This window comes from Triticum aestivum, chromosome 1B (assembly GCF_018294505.1).
Source record: "Triticum aestivum cultivar Chinese Spring chromosome 1B, IWGSC CS RefSeq v2.1, whole genome shotgun sequence".
NCBI classification, from domain to species: domain Eukaryota; kingdom Viridiplantae; phylum Streptophyta; class Magnoliopsida; order Poales; family Poaceae; genus Triticum; species Triticum aestivum.
Genome location: NC_057795.1, coordinates 188,651,795 through 188,672,911, shown reverse-complemented (window position 1 = coordinate 188,672,911; position 21,117 = coordinate 188,651,795). Strand labels below are relative to the sequence as shown.

Genomic DNA, 21,117 nt, shown 5'->3' with positions numbered 1-21,117 from the left:
TCCCGCGCGGGCTGCGCCTGCGATGCCTCTGGCCGGCCCGCACCTCGCCCATGCTCCTCCGCCCCGCGTCGGACCTCTCCGGCCCGGATCCGGTGGATCCGGCCGGATCTCGCTCCGCCCGGCCACCTCGACCCCCTCTCCAGCGTCTTCTCCGGCGAGCACCGGATCTGCCTCCTCTGTCCGCGCCGGACATGTCCGGAGGAGCCCGGACATGTCCGTTCAGTCAACCCCCCCCCTCCCCCGCGAGGTCTATTTTTTCCTAAGTCTTTTTCTGAAAACTCATATTATGTTGCATTATTGTGATGGGTGTAACTCTGTGCATGTAGCTCCGTTTCATGCATGTAATATGTCAAATTGTTCGCCTCAACGAGTACATCATTTCATTCCATTGCATCATGTTCATTTGAGCTCATCTTGATGCCTGAATCATCATTGCAAGAGTGTTTCATGATGTTTTCTGCTGTCTGTTAACAGAACTTGCTCTTTTGTCATTTTTGCCATGATTGATGTGTGCATCATATGAGGTTGATGTCTACATGTGTTTTGATCTATGCTATGTCTTCTTTACAGAGGTGCTTACCATGTATTTTTGTGATCAATGTGGTGACTAGCACAAGCATGCAAACTAGGCATCGTGTTGTTACTGATTTTAGTCCCTTTTCTGCTGTTATTTTGATGCCATGTAAACATGTTTCTACAGAGAGATCCATGCATATTTTGAGATACTTCAGTAAGGGTGTTTTGAACATATGGTTATGATCTATCTATTCATGCCCCTGTTTGCAATTATGGAGTAGTCTAGCATGTTATTTTCGTGCTCTACTTTTGCTTCAAAATGTTTCCTGGCAGATTGTTTACATGTTATTCAATTTTGCCAAGGTTGTTGTAGTTGATCCTTGCCTGCTATGAACTTGTTCTTGCCTTGGTTTGTTTCATAAACATGTCTTCTTGATGATGCTATGCTTATATTGTCATGCAATGACTTGTGGTGAGTGTATCAAGTTTTTAAGTAGTGTACTTGTTGTTACTGTTTTGCTAGTCTGAATCTGTTATTTGGTGATGCTATGTAAACCTGCTGCTACTAGTCATTCTATGCATAATCTGGAGATGTTCACTAAGAGTGTTTTTTTCTAAATGTGATGCTCTATCCATTCATGCCCATGGTTGCATTTATAGCCTGCTGTAGATTGTTGTAAACTTGCTCCAAAGTTGCTATATAATGTTGTTGTCAACCTGTTAACATTAAGTTCAGTTGTTACCACGATTGTTGCTAGTGTTCCATGCACCCTATGGACTTGCTCTTGCCATGCTTAGCTTCACAAACATGCCTTCTTACTGTTGGTTGCCTTTCCATGCTACGTATTGCTCTGTGGTGAGTGGTACAAGATCACCAACATGCCTTCATAATTCTGTTTCTGCCATGTTTGAATCTGTATTATAACTTGCTATGTTTACATGGGTGCCACCATATCTTCTGATCCTTTATGGCTCATGGTCAGTAAAGGACTTTTGATCTATGCAATTAGTAGATTCATGCCATGCCTTTGTTTGCCATGATAAGTTCCTGTAACATTTGTTTGATAGCTCTAAACATGGCAACCTGATGTTAATTTCTGCAAAGTCTGAACTGTTATCGTTTGCAATCTTGCCATGTGTGTTTGAGCATGTTCTAGTGATTTCTAGAGATAGCTCAGTGTTCATGTTTTGTTATGCTTTACCTGTACATCATCTCCATGCCTTTTGTTTTCTTGTTGAGGTCCTATAGCATGTGGTTTTGATGCTCGCAAGATGCCTAGTTGCTGTTTTGGACAGATTGTTGCTATAACTTGTATAGTGTGTGTGTGTTGAACCGTTGCTCCGTTTTGAGTGTGCTCTATATGAAACTTGCTTAGAATTGCATGTAGCTTTATATTATCATGTTGCATCCTTGTTTTGAGGTGTTTGCTTGATGTTTGGATGCATTTTGCATCAATGCCATGTTTGTCTTATTTTGCTCATATCTTCTAGGCCGTAGCTCCAAACTAAATGAACTTTATATGTAACTTGACTAGAATCTCGTGTAGATCATCTTGATGCATCTTAACTTGCTGTTTAACAACTTGAACATAAGGTTTATTCAGATCTGGACCAATTTCGAAATATGCATATGAGGACTTACCGGAATCGTTATATGTGTTCCCGGCCTCATTTTAACTTGCCTTAATGTGTTGCTCTTGTTTGCATCATCTCTTGCCATGAGTAGCTTCATTTAGCCTTGTCATGCATCATGCTTGTTGTGAATCATGTCTTGTTCATGTGTGGTGTGTTTACCATGTTGTGTGCTTCTTCTTGTTAGTTCCTGTTTCGTTGTGATCGTGAGGACTCGTTCGTTTACGCTTGGTTCGGCTTCATCCGTTCGTCTTCTTCATGGACTCGTTCTTCTTCCTTGCGGGATTTCAGGCAAGATGACCGTTACCCTGGATCTCACTACTATCATTGCTATGCTAGTTGCTTCGTTCTATCGCTATGGTGCGCTACCTATCACCTGTTTATCAAGCCATCCCAAATTGTCATGAACCTCTAACCTTTGACACCCTTCCTAGCAAACCGTTGTTTGGCTATGTTACCGCTTTTGCTCAGCCCCTCTTATAGTGTTGCTAGTTGCAGGTGAAGTTGAAGATTGCTCCATGGTGGACAGGATTTTGGTTGGGATATCACAATATCTCTTATATTATTAATGCATCTATATACTTGGTAAAGGGTGGAAGACTCGGCCTTATGCCTGGTGTTTTGTTCCACTCTTGCCGCCCTAGTTTCCGTCATACCGGTGTTATGTTCCTGGATTTTGCGTTCCTTATGCAGTTGGGTGATTTATGGGACCCCCTTGACAGTTCGCTTTGAATAAAACTCCTCCAGCAAGGCCCAACCTTGGTTTTACCATTTGCCTCACCACCACCTATACATTTCCCTTGGGTCGGCCAACCCGAGGGCCATCTTTATTTTAGCCCCCCCAGGCTAGTGCTTGTCTAAGTGTTGGTCCGAACCGAGTAGACTGCGGGGCCCCCTCGGGGAAACTCGAGGTCTGGTTTTACTCGTAGGATGTCTCATCCGGTGTTGCCCTGAGAACGAGATATGTGCAGCTCCTATCGGGATTGTCGGCGCATCGGGCGGCTTTGCTGGTCTTGTTTTACCATTGTCGAAATGTCTTGTAAACCGGGATTCCGAGTCTGATCGGGTCTTCCTGGGAGAAGGTATATCCTTCATTGATCGCGAGAGCTTATCATGGGCTAAGTTGGGACACCCCTGCAGGGTATAATCTTTCGAAAGCCGTGCCTGCGGTTATAGGCAGATGGGAATTTGTTAATGTCCGGTTGTAGATAACTTGACACCAGATCTGAATTAAAACGCATCAACAGCGTGTGTAGCCGTGATGGTCTCTTTTCGGCGGAGTCCGGGAAGTGAACACGGTCTTTGGGTTATGTTTGACGTAAGTACGAGTTCAGGATCACTTCTTGATCATTACTAGTTGACGACCGTTCCATTTGCTCTCTTCCCGCTCTTATTTGCGTATGTTAGCCACCATATCATGCTTAGTCGCTGCTGCAACCTCACCCCTTTACTCCTTTCCTTTTTCCCATTAAGCTTTGCTACTCTTGATACCCATGGTAATGGGATTGCTGAGTCCTCGTGGCTCACAGATTACTACAACAACAGTTGCAGGTACAGGTTATCTGATGATCATGACGCGAGAGTGATGTTTGCTTGTATTGGAGTTCTTCTTCTGCTTCTTCTTCGTTTAGGGATAGGTTCCAGGTCGGCAGCCTGGGCTAGCAGGGTGGATGTCGTTTGAGTTTATGTTTGTGTTTCATCCGTAGTCGGATGATGTTCTTATGTATTGTGATGTTGTATTCGTGTGGCCTTCTATGCCTCTTGTATGTATCCCCATCTATTATGTAATGTTGATGTAATGATATCCACCTTGCAAAAGCGTTTCAATATGCAGGTCAATCCTTGGTGGGACCTTCGAGTTCCTTTTGGATAGGGTCGCATATTGGGCGTGACATGCCTCTCCATTCCTACCCTCCTATTCTACTGTCAGACTTAGAACCACGACACACGCCTCGGGGCTCTCCTCAGAGGGAGCCCCCTCCCATGCACCAGTGGAAGCACCATGCTCCGTGCTGGCCATCGACACTGTCGAGGAGTGGCTATGCCCGTGCAAGAGCGGAAGCGCCATGCTCCGCGCTGGTGATAAACAACTAAGGGAAGCCTCGTGGCTGCGGTAACCTCAGGGAGCCTCCGGGTTCAGTGCTTAGCCTCACCGCGCTGCTCTCCCTCGGGAGGGTAGCGCGAGGGGGCTGGGCACGGGGGCTATGCTCAGGTCACGCCTGGCGTACGCCACCTTGCCAGGTCCCACGGACCTGGTCTTCATGCGACCCTCCTTAGCGAGAGACTGGCGAGCAGAGGTATGATGGTCTGTTCGCACGTCAAGGGGGACTCCTGAGCATCGCGTTTCAGGAGCCTAACTGGCCACGTAGACCCTCACCCCTTGGTCTCGTCCTGGCGATCCGGACGACCCAACGGCAGCTGGGGTATGCGCGTGGTCGGGCCCTGCTGACGTAGAACACCAAGGCCTAACTCTCGTCCTTCCCTTCCCAAGACATTCATACGTCAAGGGGGACTCCTGAGCATCGCGTCTCAGGAGCCAAACTGGCCACGTAGCCACTCACCCCTTGGTTCTCGTCCTGGCAATCCGGACGACCCAACGGCAGCTGAGGTATGCGCGGGGTCGGGCCCTGCCGACGCAGAACACCAAGGCTTGCCCTCGCACCTCTTTTCCCGAGATGTTTGCACATGAAGGGGGACTCCTGAGCATCGCGTCTCAAGAGCCTAATTGGCCGCGTAGCCCCTCACCCCCTGGCCTTGTCCTGGCAATCTGAACGACCCAGTGGCGGCTGAGGTATGCGCGGGGTCGGGCCCTGCCAAAGCAGAACAACAAAGCAAACGGAAAAAGTCGGGGAACCATAAGCTAGTTATTACAAAACATATTGTTCCAAGCATTAGTTTTAACGCCTCCACGAGGCATGCTACACGCTACAGGATAAAAATAGGAAGGAGCAGCACCACCAAGCGACCTCTTCAGACCTGGTTGTTGTTGTCGCCCGCCTGCGGAGCCTTGTCAAGAGCAACGTCTCCCTTCCCCTCAGCTCCAGCCGCAGGGCCGACGATAAGGAACTAGTCTAGCAGGGCTTTCACCAAACTCTTCACGGCTTCAGCAACAACGTCGCAGGAGTCGGGGTCCACGGGCTCGAGGAAGGCGGCGAAGTTGAAGCTGGTGTCCCGAAGATAGAGATGGCTGAAGGCGCGTGTCAAGGCTGAGGAAAAAAGCAAGCGAGCCTCACCTTCCGCCATGAAGCCAAACCCGTTGACGATGTCCTCGAGCCCATCGATGACCGCAGGAAGCAGGTCTGCAGGGCTCTCCTTTTGGGTCACCATCGTTCCTGACGGATCGCTCCCAAAGAGTGTCTGCCGAGCCTTGTTAAACCTCGCCTCGAGGGAGCCGAGGGTGTTGTGCTCCATGGCGGCTGCCTCCTTGGCCTCATCAAGGGACACCTGGGCCGCTTCTGCTTCCTCCTTCAACCTCTTCAGGTGGTTGTGCTCTGTGGACTGCTCCTGGGCTGCTTGCTTCAGCTCAGCGTCGCGGCTGACGACGGTAGCCTCCTGGGCCTTCAGCTTCTCCTCTCGCTCCTGGAGCTGGCTGGCCTGGGCGGCCTACTGACCTTGAGAGCCTTCAGCTCGGCTTCCACTGTGTGGCACCGCTCGTGGGCATCCTTGGCTTCCTGCTGCGCCAAGTCATGCTTGGCAGTAGCTACCCCGGGCACCTTCTGGGCCTCCTCCGCAGAACTCCAGGGCGCCCGGCCAGATGCGTCGGCCTGGAGCCACCCTCAGATCAGCCCCAGGCGCCCCAACGTTGCATGTCGGTCCTTGAAGATCAACCTAGAGATGGTCCAGTGCGGCTCGGGCCTCCTCCAAGGCTCTGGAGATGGCAGGAGCGCCATGGCCCAGCAGCACGGTGGGCGAAGGTGGAGATGTTCTCGATGCCAAGGCAGGTGAAGCTGCAGTGGCAGGAAGGACTGGGGTCTCCAGAGGCCTCGCGACCTCAGCAGTCGCGATGGAGGCAGACACCACCAGAGTCAGCCCTACCGCTGATGCTGGCTCCTTCCGAGGCTGGGCCTCTAAGCCCTGAGAAGACAACGCCACTGCTGGAGCTGCAGGTGCCGTGGCACCCCTCTTCGACAAAGCTGCGGCAGCCACCTCGACACGCTCGACCACGGCGACCTCAGCGTTCTCCTTCTTCTTCGACGATGACGATTGCTGCCTAACGTCGAACAAAGACACTAAGCATCGCATCAAGATTAAAGAGCAAGGCCAAGAAAGAACACTTACTGGTCCAAAGCGACATAGCTCCTCTTCAGGATCTTGGGAGCAGGAGAGCACGCGGTCGGCGCCGCTCGGGATGCTGCCGGCAAAGGTAGAGTGCTACCTTGAGGGATCAGCGCAGTCCTGCCCCTCCTCACCATCGTCCGCTTTGGCTGGCTCATGGAGGCCACCCCGGATCTCGTGGTGACCCCCGTAGGATGAGCCAGCTCCATCACTGGATGAGCTCTCCCTACTTCGGGGCAGAGGATTCTGCCTCCCACTCCTCCTCCTCGGTGGCCTCGGAGGAGCGGTAGCCGAAGGACAGGTTCACCAAAGAGGCGGCCGGCGGGGAAGGCCCCGTTGGCATGGGCCCGAACTTGTCGAAGATAGGCATGGTGGCGACGATCTTCTCTCCGTCATCTCGGTGGTACAGCAGGATGCAATCATTTGTAAGGGCGCTCGGGTCGTTCCCAGTCAAGGAAAGCAGCACCTTGCTCAGCTCCTCCTCAGGAAGGCCGTCCTGGCGCAGGCGGATCTTGTCGTCGGCACCCCCGAGCTTCCACACGGGGCGGGAGCGATCCTAGAGCGGCGACAGGCACTACGTCAGGAATTCCCTGACGATCATGGCCCCTGTCAGCTTCTCGGCCTTCAGGTCGGCCTCCATCTTCTTCATCCGCGGCCTCAGACGGGGATCGGTGATCTTCTCAGAAAACCACCCCTTCTCGAAGGTCGGGAGCCCAGTCGGCAGCTCCAGCTGGTCGTCGGAGCACTTGGCATCCATGAGGACCCACTTGTTCCGGGCATCCTCTACCTTCTTCCTGGCGCGGGAGATTACATTGCCGCCCCAGGCCGCAACGAAGCCGACACACCCTGCAGGCCGGTCGCCAGTCAGGAGGAGCTAGAAGAAGCGGTGGAGCATGGCGATGGAGGGCATCACCCCCACGAACGCCTCGCAGTAGAAGGCGAAGATGGACAAGAGGAGGACAGAGTTGGGATGGATATGGAGTGCGTGGAGGCTGTAATGGTGGAGAACGGCATAGAAGAAATGGGAGAAGGGAGGAATCAACCCCAAGCAGACGCTATGCAGGAAGAAGGGATAGAAGGTACTGTCCGTGGGCTCCGGCACGGCGGAGGCAACCCGGATCACAGTCTTCCCCCACTCGCTATCATCGCTTGCCGTCAGGAGAAGCGTAGTCTGGAGCTTCACCTTGGTGACGGAGGGCGTGATCAGCGCCGGCTCAAACCAAGCGGCTTCGGCAGCCGGGGCTGGAGCTTTGGCTTTCTCAGCTGCCATCGGGCAAAAGGTTGGAGGGAAGAATCGGTAGATCTGGAGAATTTCTTCGGCGCTGGGAGAAGGGGATCTGGAGAAAGACGAAGGGGAGGCAATGAAGGCACGGTGGCAGGTGGCTACCCTTTTGTCAGAAAAAATCAGTTGCCGAGGCAGCATGGGGAAGTGGAGACGCCCACATCCCATCAATCACCACGCGTTGTTCAAGGCCGCAGGCGGTTATGGCCCGCGGCGCTCCGCACTTGCCCTTTGGCTTCGCCTAGAAGCCAAGTCCGAGCGCACCTTGGGCCCGGGGGCTACTGTCGGCGTTCTGGATATGGGGGTACCCAGACTTGCCTGCCTGCAGCCCACTGCTCGGCTCCATCGACGGCCTGGTACGGCCCAGCTCCAGCATCAACAGCTCAAGACCCTCGGAGGGGCCAAGCCTCGCAAGGCAGACGACACCAAGACCTCCGAGGGGATCGACCTCCTCAGGCTGGCTCCCGAGGGGCGGAGAGTTCTATGCAAGGTGCACCTCACGAGGCTCAGCTGACGTGAGCCATGACGACCAAGGCCAGGCGGGCGCCAACGGGCACAGAGTGCCAGTTTCCTCTTTGGTGCAAAGGAGGCAGGCGGCAGGCGTGGAGTCCCGAGGAATCAGCCAAAGGTTTCCATTCTGGTGCAACAATACCAAGACCGCCAGGACGGCATGACGGAGGTCATCGCCGAGCCCACCGCAGCGTCACGACCAGAAGCTTTTCGCAGGCGAAGACCACTTTAGGCAGGATAGGATGTACTACTTGTCCCCTTCAAATCTTTCCGTTGTGGGATCCCTTCCCGCCAACATTTGGGAAGAGGACCAAGGCCACTATAAATAGGACTTAGCCACCACAGAAGGGGAGAGGACGAACAAAGCAAAACCAAAGCCCCTCACCAGCTCTCTCGAGGTCAATAACACTTCACCTCCTGAGGCCAGTTCATCCACTATACTAGTTCATCCTCAGCCCTTCGAGGCAATCCACCAAAACGCTGGAGTAGGGTATTACACCGCAAGGTGGCCCGAACCAGGATAAACTGTTGTGTCTCTCTGTCCCTTTGTGCTCGACGCGCTAGGCTTAGGAAGATCGCGAGTAGGTAGGGCTGCGTAGGTTGAGATCTCCGCATGCACCCCAAAGTTCGAACCTATCAAGGTTTTGCGGAACCCAAAATCTGACAAAAACCGGCAAATCTCGGGTAGGGGGGCCCAAGTTGTATGTCTGAGGATCGATGATAACAATGATCAAAGGGACACAATGTTTACCCAGGTTCGGGCCCTCCTAATGGAGGTACAACCCTACTCCTACTTGATTATATTCGATGGGTATAGGGGTTACAAGAGTTGATCTACCTGAAGATTGTAATGGCTAAACCCTAACTTGGCTAGCCTATCAATGTTATGATCCTACCTCCGGTCTAAACCCTTCGGTTTATATAGATACCGGAGGGGCCTAGGGTTGTACAAAGTCGGTTCAACAGAAAGGAAATAGTATATCCGGACACCTAAACTTGTTGTTCACGCACACGGGAGTCCCAACCGGACACGGGAGGTGGTCTTCTTCCTTTTATCTTGACAGCCCATTAGTCCGGCCCATATCAAATAGACCGGACGCCCGAGGACCCCTTAGTCCAGGACTCCCTCAGTAGCCCCTGAACCAGTCTTCAATGACGACGTGTTCAGCGTGCAAGTTGTCTTCGTCATTGCGAGGCGGGTTCCTCTCCTTGAATAACATACATCAACCTTTCCTCACAAAATAATTGTATACGGCTTTGCATAATTAACACAACCCTTAGCCGCGAAGGCAGGATATATAAAAATAAGGAATGGTGTCTTTACTGACAACTTTTTTCCAGTGAAGCGTCAGACTTGACCCTTTGGTGTTCTGAACTCCTCGTTCGTGTTTCAAGGTCGGGCCCTCTTGGCCCGTCTTGTCAAAACAGAGATCGTGCCCACTTATTACGGGATTTCTCATCAATGAGATTTGGGTAACCCAACCGATTACGATGCATGCTCACATTGGGAATAGGCTAGTTTCAAGGCTTAAATGGGGGGCGGTTGGCATTTTTACCACCTATAAGAGGGCAACTGATTCCTCCTTTCTTCCCCATGCCTTCTTCCAGCCTCTGCCTTCCAATCTCCCAAGCTCCAGCGCCCGAAAAAAGCTTTCATCTTTCCCACTGCCACCACCTTCTCTAGCCATTGTCGGATCTGGTTCCAAGGGCAAGTGGGAGGCCTCCTCCGTCACGGAGAAGGAGGTGAAGAATCTCCGGAGCGCAGGGTACCTGGCTGCAGACGTTGCGCACAGGCTCCCTGACGAGGGTCAAGTCATCCCCACTCCTGAGCCAGCCGAAAGGGTCATCTTCCTCCCCCATTTTCTTAGAGGGCTAGGATTTCCACTCCACCCCTTCATCAGGGGACTCGTGTTCTATTATGGGCTAGATTTCCATGATCTAGCCACAAATTCCTTCCTCCACATCTCGGCATTCATCATCATGTGCGAGGCTCTACTCCGCATCCCACCCCACTTCTGCCTATGGCTTAAAATCTTCAACGTGAAGCCGAAGGTGGTAACGGGCAGCATGCGGACTGCAGCAGGGCCATGATAAGCCAACTGCCCAATGCAACATGGCCCAAGGGGGCCTTCATCGAGACCGTCAAGGTCTGGCAGCATGAGTGGTTCTACATCACCGAGCCGCGCCGCCCCAACTGGGCGGCAATTCAGGAGTTCAGATCCGGACCCCCCATGAGGCTCACCTCATGGACCGCTAAGGGCCTCGACTGGGGGTCCCAGACGGAGGTGCAGATGCTACAGACGTGCATCACCAACGTGTTGGGCAAAAATGTTGGTCTCACCAATGTGGTGCAGATCATGCTCTTCCGCCGCATCCTCCCCTGCCAACGCTGGGCCTCCCCCATGTGGGAGTTCAATCCGGAGGAGATGCAGACCTTGAAGTGCTTCTTCGCACAATGAACGAAGGAATATGGAAGCTGCTTTTCAAGGCCCAGAAGAGCTGGCCTATGGAGACCGAAGACGTCAGGCTCGACATCGAGAATCCGGCCACTCCGGTAAGTACTAACTTTCTGAAGATATGTCCAGTCTGTATTTTTTATCAATATGAATCTTATCAGCCCACTTCTTTACAGGGCTCGACAAAGAAAGCGGAGCAGATCAAGAGTCCGGCTCCGTTGCCTGAAGACACAACCACTCCCTAGATGACGGAGATGCTAGTCCCGGCGCCCTACCAGGCGCTGGAGAAGAAGGGCAAGGAGCCCAAGGGCGGGCCCCACCGCAGTGGTCCTTTGGACGCTATCTACGGAGAGACTGAGGTCATCTCCTCTCATGAGGAAGACGGGGACGAAGAGGAGGAGGAGGAGGAGGAGAGCGACTCCCCTCACAAAATGAGGAAGAAGAAGAGGACAGCCTCCGAAAACCTGGAGGGGGCGACACCGAAGAGGGGGAAGATAACCCTCTCAATCAGTTCAGACTCGGAGTCTGAACACAGCCCGAGGAGAGCCTCCAGGGTGAAGCCCCTGGTCGAATCATAAGTATCAAAATATTACTTGTTTAGCTTCCGCTTACCTGCCTCTGTCATATAAATTATATCTTTGCTTGCTTTTCAGCCCTCCACACGATATTCCGAACGCCTCGTCTTCGTCGGGGAACTCTCTGGCGCCTGAAGAGGCGGAGAGTGACGCTCTGTTGCGGGCCCCCTCACCTACTGCCATGGAGGACACCGAGGTGTCGTCCCAAAGGACTCCTGGCCGAGGAGGGGTGGACGAGGGCATCGAGAAGGCGCCTGAGGTTAACGCCTCGGTTGCTGAAGACCTGGGGGAGGCGACCCCCATGAATACCAACAATGGGGAGCCCCAACAGTCCGGGCCCCTACCGCACACTATTCCGGAGACCAATACGGCTCCAGAAAGGGATGTGCAGCCCCCTTCAACAGAGGAGGGAGGAGCAACAGCTCCAGGAGCGACCTCCATTAATCCGGAGGCTATTCCTGCTCTGGAGGAGACACTGCAACGCGCTTCCATCGTGGAGGAGCACCCACCCTGATGGGTGTGGTTATGAAAAAGGTTCAGTATGCGAAAAGTGGACAAAAGGAAGCCTTCAACAGCATACTGATGGGCTTTGAGGTATGCGATGTAATCTTCTAACAGGTTTTTCATATAAACGGATGAGCCCATGTATAGATAGTAGCCGGTGAGACTCTGTCTGGATTAAAACAATCCGAACAGAGGATCCCAAGACAAATTGTTAATATACCGTGCTAATGTGTGAGACAGGCATCCATGTTGGCGGCTACTGCCCAGACCGCAGAGGTTTCCGAGCTCAATCGGAAGCTTCGATTAGCCGATGAGGAACTCGACCGCGTCAACAAGTGATTTGACGAAACACAAGGTATGCGGAACTTACATACCAGAAGTGATATGTGTATTGAGTATTTTTAACTTATTTGATCTTGTGATTATGATCACAGTTGGCACGGTCGAGGTCAAATTCCTCAAGAGCGCGCTTGCCCAAGCCCAAAAAGAGGCGGAGATGAACAGGGCAGCCGCTGATAAAGCGGCAAAGGAACTGGAGGCAGAGCGAACTGCCCGCCGAAAACATGAGGCTCGGGTAGGCAAAGTTGAGCAAGAGCTCAAGGACGCCATTACTAAGTGCGAGTCCTTGGAGCAGAAGACTTCGAACCAAGCATCCGAACCCACCAAGGCTCTTCGGGATATCAAGGAGGCCCGGGTTGAGTCCTAGAGCACCCGCCAGGAGATCCAGCAGTCGAAGCAGATAGCAGCTGGTAAGGCTTTTCTTTTGCAGAGTAAATTTGCAAGTAGGAGGTATATCTTAATGACCCGAGTTTGGAGTTCTCCAGGCGCTTTTGCGGACCTTCCGCCGACGCCGCAGAGTTCTTCTGAGCCAAAGAGGGGAGCTCAATGTAGAAGCTGTTCTGTCGCAATATCTTGCGCCAGAGCATCCGATGCCCCTTAGCGATCAGCTAAAGCAGCTGACCGAGCTGCATAGGGTGGCCATCTTGGCAATGAAGGACCTGATAGTCTAGCTTTGGCCAGCCGAGCCAATGCCCAGCAGCTACTTCGGCCTCGTGAAGCAGCTTGCCAATGCATGTCCTCAGATTGGCGCCATAAAGCGGCCGGCCTGCATAGAAGGTGTCCGGATGGCCTTTGCCGACATCAAGATGCAATGGGTGAAGATGAAGGCCACCGAAATTGCAACCGCAGGGCCGCCCGAAGGCAAGGATCACCGGAGGCTGGAGAGGTACTTCAGCGAGGTCCTCGAGGGTGCCTAAATTGTAGAGGGCCAATGTTCAAAGGACGTAATATTTGAGTAGTGGAGTTCGAGTTGTAAAAAACCATGTAATGAACTCATGATGTGAAATATCTATGGTTTGGTCTTTTGATTTAATTTACCGTCCCGTGCGTCCGTTTATTTATAAGTCTGAAAGTTACCAGTCGTCGGCTTCTGCCCCCTTGTAGATACTACAGGGGTGTTCAGGAACGCATGGCCGCACTTTATCCAACGTCTTGGTCCTGTATAGGAGGCATCCTGCAAGATAAACTAGGCAATTAGACTATGCGGCTTTATTACTTTCACTTAGCCATAGGAGTCCATTGGTGGGGCTAAGTACTAGCCCCTGTTGCATGAATGGCAATCCGGATTACGGCGCCTTTGCGACAAGGTTGGTCGAATCACAGCCCCTTGTATAAAACCACATAAATCGTGAATGATTTGTAGTATAACACTAAGTCACCGGTTCGCTGACCAACTCTCGCATATCATGACGGTCAGTTTTCGGCTTTCTCTACTGAGGTACTTGACCGGATGAACCAGAAGTACAATCGTAGTAGTTCTCCCTTTACTACTGTTAGCGTTCTGGATACGGGAGTACCCAGTCTGCCTGCGGCCTGCGGCATGGCCCCATTGACGGCCTGGTACGACCCAGCTTCGACATCGACAACTCAAGGCCCTCGCGAGGGGCCAAGCCTCGGGAGGCGGACGACACCAAGAGCTCCAAAAGGATCAGCCTCCTCTGGCTGGCTCCCGAGGAGCGATGATTTCTATGCAAGGCTCACCTCGTGAGGTTCGGGTGACGTGAGCCATGATGATTGAGGCCAGGCGGGCGCCAGCGGGCACAGTGTACCAGTTTCCTCTTTTGCACAAAGGAGGCAAGCAACAGGCGCAGAGTCCCGAGGAAGTAGCCAAAGGTTTCCATTCCCGTGCAACAAGACCAAGACCGCCAGGACGGCAGGACGGAGGTCATCGCCGAGCCCACCACAGTGTCATGACCAGAGGCTTTTGTAGGTGAAACCACTTTAGTCAGAATAAGATGTACTAGTTGTCTTCCTTCAAATTTGGTCGTTGTGGGATCCCTTCCCGCCTTCATTTGGGAAGAGGACCAAGGCCACTATAAATAGGACCTGACCACCACCATGGAGAGGGGGACGGATCAAGTCGACTGCATCCATTCCACCCTCACCAGCTCACTTGGGCTCAAGAACACACCTCTTGAGGTTGTTCTCCACTGTACTAGTTCATCCTCAGCCCCTCGAGGCAAATCCACCACAAAGCAGGAGTAGGGTTTTACACCGCAAGGTGGCCCAAACCTGGCTAAACTGTTGTGTCCCCTTTCCTTCGAGCTCGACGCGCTAGGCTGTGAGATTGGTGAGTAGGAAGACTGGGGAGGGTGAGATCTTTGCACACACCCCAGAGTTCGAACCTCTCAAGGCTTTGCGGAAGTCGAAATCCAACATTTGGCGCGCCAGGTAGGGGTGTGTCGAAGATCCACCGCTCTGTCCGCTGCGCTCCGCTGTCGGCTCTCATCGTAGGTGCTCCTCCATTGACCGGACCATCACGCACCTTTGGGGGAGCCATGGGCCTCCGGCCTTGCACCCCCACCCTACGGCAGGTGCAGTAGGCACCCAAGTTCAGGACGGAGTTGCCGCCCCACTACGACGGTGCGGCAGATCCGGCAGGCTTCCTCCAAGCATATGAGGAGGTAGTTTGGGCAGCCAGTGGAGACGACAATGTCATGGCCAACTGGCTCCCCATGGCCCTCATGGGCGTGCCACGCGTCTGGCTGCTCAACCTACCAGAGTCTTCTGTGGCCTCCTAGGAGTAATTGCGCGGCCTCTTCCTTATGCACTTCGCGGCGCCGACGCCCCACGCCGTCGCAGTCCTCCTCGGTGGCTCGCACGCGCCACCCTCGGACCGCCACATCAAGTAGTTCTTTCGCCAAGTGGGTGCCGCCCGCGTGCAGTCGGGGGCTCCACCGGGCCGGGCGGCGCCCAAGGCCGACCTCACCTTTAATTCGGAGGATCACCCTGCTACCACAGCAGGCGCAGGCACACTCTCGATGCTCTGCACCCCCACCATCTGCAACGTGGCGATCACCAAGACCCTCATCCATGGTGGAGCCGGCCTCAATGTGCTCTCTATGGAGGCATTTGGCTTGCTTCACATGCCCTATGGCCGGCTCCGTCCCACCAAGCACTTCTCCAGGGTCGGCAACGACAACAACAACAACAACACCCGCTACGACGGCGCGGCAGATCCTGCAGGCTTCCTCCAAGCGTATGAGGAGGTAGTTTGGGCGGCCGGCGGAGACGGCAATGTCATGGCCAACTGGCTCCCCATGGCCCTCATGGGCGTGCCACGCGTCTGGCTGCTCAACTTGCTAGAGTCTTCTGTGGCCTCCTGAGAGTAACTGCGTGGCCTCTTCCTTATGCACTTCGCGGCGCCGACGCCCAACGCCATCGCAGCCCTCCTCGGTGGCTCGCACGCGCCACCCTCGGACCGCCACATCAAGTAGTTCTTCTGCCAAGTGGGTGCCACCCGCGTGCAGTCGGGGGCTCCACCGGGCCGGGCGGCGCCCAAGGCCGACCTCACCTTTAATTCGGAGGATCAGCCCGCTACCACAGCAGGTGCAGGCGCACTCCCGATGCTCTGCACCCCCACCATCTGCAACGTGGCGGTCACCAAGACCCTCATCCACGGTGGAGCCGGCCTCAATGTGCTCTCTATGGAGGCATTCGGCTTGCTTCACGTGCCCTATGGCCGGCTCCGCCCCACCAAGCCCTTCTCCAGGGTCGGCGACGACAACAACAACAACATGAATGCAACTCCGACAGATAATATAAAATTAGGGCACCCGCATGGCCACCGCTTCAATAGAACAACAACAACAATAACAATAACAACAACAACAACAACAACAACAACAACAACAACAACAACAACAACAACAACACATATTTGAAGCAAAATCATCCCAAATTAATACTCAAACAAACATAACAATAAGTTCATCAACCCACAACATCAAATTAAAACATAATTCATGAAATCCACAACATGAAATGCAACACAAATACAACAAGGTTCAGCAAACAATACATCATAGTTCATGCACAATACCACAAACTTAGAGATGAAACTAGGAGGCTTGCTCCCCATCCCATGTCCACCACCCCCTCTCTGATGTTAGGGTACACCTGCATGAAGCGTCTGATTCGGTCTTCCCTTCTACTCGGCAGAACACACATTCTCATGAGGTCATAGAAGATGTAGGCCCACGCTCATTCTTAATGATCATGTTGTGCATGATCACGCAAGCAGTCATGATGTACCAATAGTGGACAAGTTTAACCAAAATTTTACCTTGTGGCAATTTTGTGAAACACCTTGTGTGTGAGGAGATAGAAACCTGTCGATTGCCAATCGGAGCGTGGATGGTAGTAGCGCCGACGAGGAGTGGCTCCGAAAGGCATCTCCTATGCCACCTTGACGCTTGTCGGCTCGTGGCTGCACGTAATGTCGATGCCGCAACGCCGACGGCGCCGACCGAAGCAGTGGTCGCGCAACTCGGCCGCGGTGGTCACGCGACTGTCTGAGGTAGCTTGGGCGGCCAGTTATCCTACTACGGACGGTGACCATGAGCTACGGCCGCCATCACGAACTCCGGCGCTCCGGCAAACAGTTGAATCGACCAAAAACAACACGGTGGCGGATCCAAATCGGCGCGATGGTGGGACCTCTGGCGGCCAGTTGTTCTACTACGGGCAGCGACCACGAGCTGTGAACACCATCACAAGCGCCGGCGCTCAGCAAACAACCAAATCTGCCAAAAACAACAAGGCAGCGGATCCAAATCGGCGCGATGGTGGGACCTCTGGCAGCCAGTTGTCCTACTACGGACAGCGACCACGAGCTGCGACCACCATCACGAGCACCGGCACTCCGGCAAACAGCCAAATCTGCCAAAAACAACACGACGACATATCCAAATCGACACGACGGCGAGACCTCTGGCGGCCGTCTGGACAGCGGGACCTGATGCACACTGCCAAATTTGCATCACCAAGTGCCCTATTTTACATCTAGAGTAGATACTGAGTAATTTTTTTTGATCTGCATTATGTGTTGAAGCTCCGTTTTTGCGGGCCTTCGTGATGTAAAATCAGTTATTTACAAATCTACATCACCTATTGGAGATGCTCTTATTGCACTTTCAACATATATTGGTTAAATGGTTAGGATGACAATGGTATCCCCTGCCCACCAAGTCCAAGTTCCAGACTTGAGGTTGGTGCTTGCATTTTCCTGTATTTACTTCAGGTCTTTCGGCAATGTGCGTTCAGTGGGAGGACACGTTCCCCTCGACTACGAAGGCGTTTATGGCGACTTCGTCAATCCCAAGATGATGTGCCGGCTCAGTTTCTCGAAAATGCTCATAGGGATATGGTGTGCGTGCGTGGGGTGACTGTAAGTTTGTGTATACGAGCAACTTCGACTGCACAGTGTTCAAAAATATTTTACTAGTTAAATATGTGATTAAATTTGACCTAAATTATGACAAAGACTAATAAACCGGAGGTAGTATTACACGTTTCGTGTTACATTTTTGTAGGATTCAATGTGCCATGACAATCTAGTGCTGCGTCTTTTCCATTTGTGTGGTTTTAAAAATTGTGTGAATGTCCAGTAGGCCTAGGATGGTAAATGGGATGTCACGTCCAAGCTAGCACGGTAACAAGGATGTCACGTCGGATCGTAGAAAACGAGAAATGCTAAAACAAATGTGGAAAAAGAGTCTGCACGCATTGGACCGAGCCATGCGCGCTGCCACGTCTGTTCCCGGGCCGGGCAAGCACAGGAGTGTACTACATGTAGTACAGATTTTGCATGTACCACCACTCCACCAGCACCGGCCGGCCGGCCGTCGTATTGATACGACGTGGCTACACGCCTAGCGGCTGCCTCTGTCTGGCATCCATGAATGAGAGGGGAGGAGTATTTCAGAAGCAAGCCCATCACTGCGCCGGCCTGCTCCTGCTCCCGCTCTGCTTTCGATGCACTGCACGCCAAAGCGACGCCCCTACGACGCAAGAGAGAGAAACGCTGCCGCTAGCCTGCTGCTCTAGCGGTCGAGGATGGAGTGACCACTGCGGCGCCGCGGCCTCGCAGGCTCCGTTTGAGAGTGAGGGGCTCACCTCGTCGGGTCCTAGCATTGCTCCCCCTCTTTCCTCGCCATCGCGGAGCGGGGCGAGAGCGATCGAGGAGGGAGAAACGAGGAGGGATTTCAGTTAATCAGGTGGGTAGGGATGAGATCGATGCGCGCGTGGGTCGTGCTCCTCTCTTGTTTTGGCCGCGAGCCGCAAGAGATTCCTCCTCATCCGGACGAGGCCTATCTGCCCCCGTTGCCGTCAGTCGTGCTCCGATTGTCCTGTTGCGCCCACGCGCGTTGTTCTTGACGACTCCCCAGTGGTTCTTGGATCGTAGCCAGTGCTGGATTTTGGCGCTTCTTGATGCGCGATTGCTTTTTAGTCTCGGCCGCGCCGATCCCTTGCAGTCTGAGCCTTTCTGACCTCTTGGTTTCGTTTTCAGAGAGCCGGGGCGGAGAGGGAGGATGATGCTGAGGAGGGTGGTGTCCGACCAGGCCGCGGCAGGGGATGCGCTCGACGGCGCCGCAGGGGGGAGGCCCCGCGGCCCGGCCTTCTTCGCCGTGCCGCGGCTGCTCGTGGGGCTCGCGGCGGCCAAGCGCGGGACGCCGGACTGCGACTCTACCGCGCGCAGCCCCAAGTCGCCGCTCGAGCACAGGGCCTTCCCCGCGCTCGGCGGTTCGCTGCTCGGGTCGCCGCGGTCACCCAGGAGCTGGGACTCTCAGCGCGTCGGTCTGGGCGGTCTCGTCGACACCCTCGCCGAGCCCGCCGCCGACGCCAAGAATCGCCTGCTCGGGTTCCAGATGCGCCCAACGAAGCTGCAATGCCTCGCCAAATCCTACACCTCCCTGCCCAAAGACATGCCGAAAGACTGCGGGCATGCGCAACCGGAGCTCGGGGAGGTGGAGGTCGCCGGCGCCGGTGGCATGTCCGTTCCTTGCACTAGGTTCTATGGGGATGTGAAGTCTGGTCCAGAGGTCATCGTGTCCAGTGGTGCTCAGCTCGGCTTTAGTAACCACTCCGTCGACCGTGCCAAGTTCCCTGCTTCCGGGTCGCTGCCAGTGTCGATTGGCGGACCACGCCGATACATCGGGTCCGTGTCGGCAATGGAGGTCGAGCAGTCTGAGGACTACACCTGCATCATAGCTCACGGCTCCAATCCGAAGACCACCCGCATTTTTGGGGATTGCATCTTGGAGCCCTGCCCTGTTCTCATGCCTGACTGGGAGAGCAAGGAGATCGATGTGGACAAGGAAGGAGCTGAGTTGTACTGGCTGGTCAAGGGCTCCCCCGACGCCGACGCCGCCGAGGAGTCCACGCGCTTCTGCTCGTCTTGCAAGAAGAACCTGAATGGCAACGAATCTTCCATTTATCGGTATGTCGATGCATTTACCCAGTCATCTTCAGTACTATTGATTCGAATAAGCGATGATTGTGATGTATCTTGAGATGCGATGACCATCTTCATTCAGTTCTTCGGGGAATTTGCATCACCTACATTCATAGATAATTCCTCTTCAGATGGAATGATGGATAGAATGGAAACATACATGAAGAGTTGCACTTCTTTCCTTAACTAAACAAGTTAAAAATGAATTTGGCATCACATCATTTATCTACTTAGCAGTTAGCACCAGTGAACAAGTTGTTGATTTTTCACGTGTCATAGGAAGACTTAAGAAACACTAAACAATTTGCTGAATGCCCTTTTTGCAGCGGTGAGAATGCATTTTGTGCTGGCAACTGCAGAAACCAAGCAGTCCTGAATGAAGATGAAGATGAAGATGAAGATGAAGATGAAGATGAAGATGAGAAAAATCCTGCACTCTCCTCTCCCAGCTCAGCTAGTTCGACTTCGCAGTTTGACGACGATGACATCTTCATCGATGGGGTGGTCGTGCTGACATGACCTCCGTGTCCCCTGATACCTGACCAATGCACCCTGTGTCGTGCCAGGAAGATGGGTCAATAATGTAGTTTAGTGATCGTTCATCATCGCCATTGCCACCACCGCGGTCATTAGTTTGCTGGTTTTTGTAAGTTATGTTTCAGCACTTGAGATATTGGGTGGAATTGATGGATTGGAAGCTGCATGCCCTGTAGTTTTGGTCATAAGGCAGTTTTGGCGATTATGAGCTCCTTTTCTTTTTCTCTCTTCTTTGATTACCTCTTGGCAGCCATGGCAATGTTCCCGTGATGTAAGTTGGGACAATTTGATGAGATGACGGCATTGAGCTTGAAAATGCCAAATGGAGACCGAGGTCGTAGTTTGAAAAATCCAAAATTCATGCTTTTATATGTCTCAGATATTTTTGAAAAAAATACACATATATTGGAGACATAATGTGCACGTATGTAAATCTTCATGATGAAATGCGTTAAAAGGAGAGCTACATACACAAAAATTTGTGGCTTTCCAACACATGGACGGTTCATTCTCAAAGTTCATGGTTTCGATTTCTTTGTGCAGCTCGCAATGCAAGGTTCATTCTCAAAGTTCATGATTTTGTTTTCTTTGTGCAGTTCGCAAGTCAAGGTATTTCATTGTGAAATTTTACACACATATACATTACATCCTTGTATACATGTATATTATTATTTTTATTTTATTTTTTTAATCTGGGAAGTTCAACTTTTTTTTTTTAATTTCGGCCACCATTGAGCCCGGTCTGCAAAAAGCCTACTCGTTATTGGTTTCTCAAAAGATCTGGCAGATAGAAGCTGGAGCAAACCAAACTTGCTAGATTCGGATAGATTGTCAGTAATACCAGTGATCTGGTGCCTGTGCAGACTGATTTTTCTTTTCTAGTGTAGCATCATAAGGGATGCACGAAAGCTGGGCAGACAATGGAAAAAGAGGGGTATGTGAGATCAATCAACATTATTCAGATGATACTCCCACCGTTCCTAAATATTTGTCTTTTTAGACATTTAAATGGACTATAATATACGAATATACGTA

The 21,117-nt window shown here is 52.6% G+C and overlaps 1 protein-coding gene across 1 annotated transcript; it reads left to right on the top strand.

Moving 5' to 3' along the window:
• The first annotated feature begins 17,983 nt into the window (after positions 1–17,983).
• LOC123115031 (FCS-Like Zinc finger 10) lies at positions 17,984–20,409 on the top strand. Its single transcript, XM_044536331.1, has 3 exons — positions 17,984–18,307; positions 18,601–19,530; positions 19,872–20,409. Exons 2-3 carry the CDS (start codon positions 18,623–18,625, stop codon positions 20,062–20,064), a joined length of 1,101 nt encoding a protein of 366 aa, XP_044392266.1. The 5' UTR covers positions 17,984–18,307; positions 18,601–18,622; the 3' UTR covers positions 20,065–20,409.
• Positions 20,410–21,117: the final 708 nt, after the last annotated feature.

Coding starts and splice junctions, on each gene's coding strand:
- LOC123115031 (XM_044536331.1), top strand. CDS start 18,623: ATGATGCTGAGGAGGGTGGTGTCCGACCAGGCCGCGGCAGGGGATGCG. Junction 19,531..19,871: donor AACGAATCTTCCATTTATCG/GTATGTCGATGC, acceptor CCCTTTTTGCAG/CGGTGAGAATGCATTTTGTG.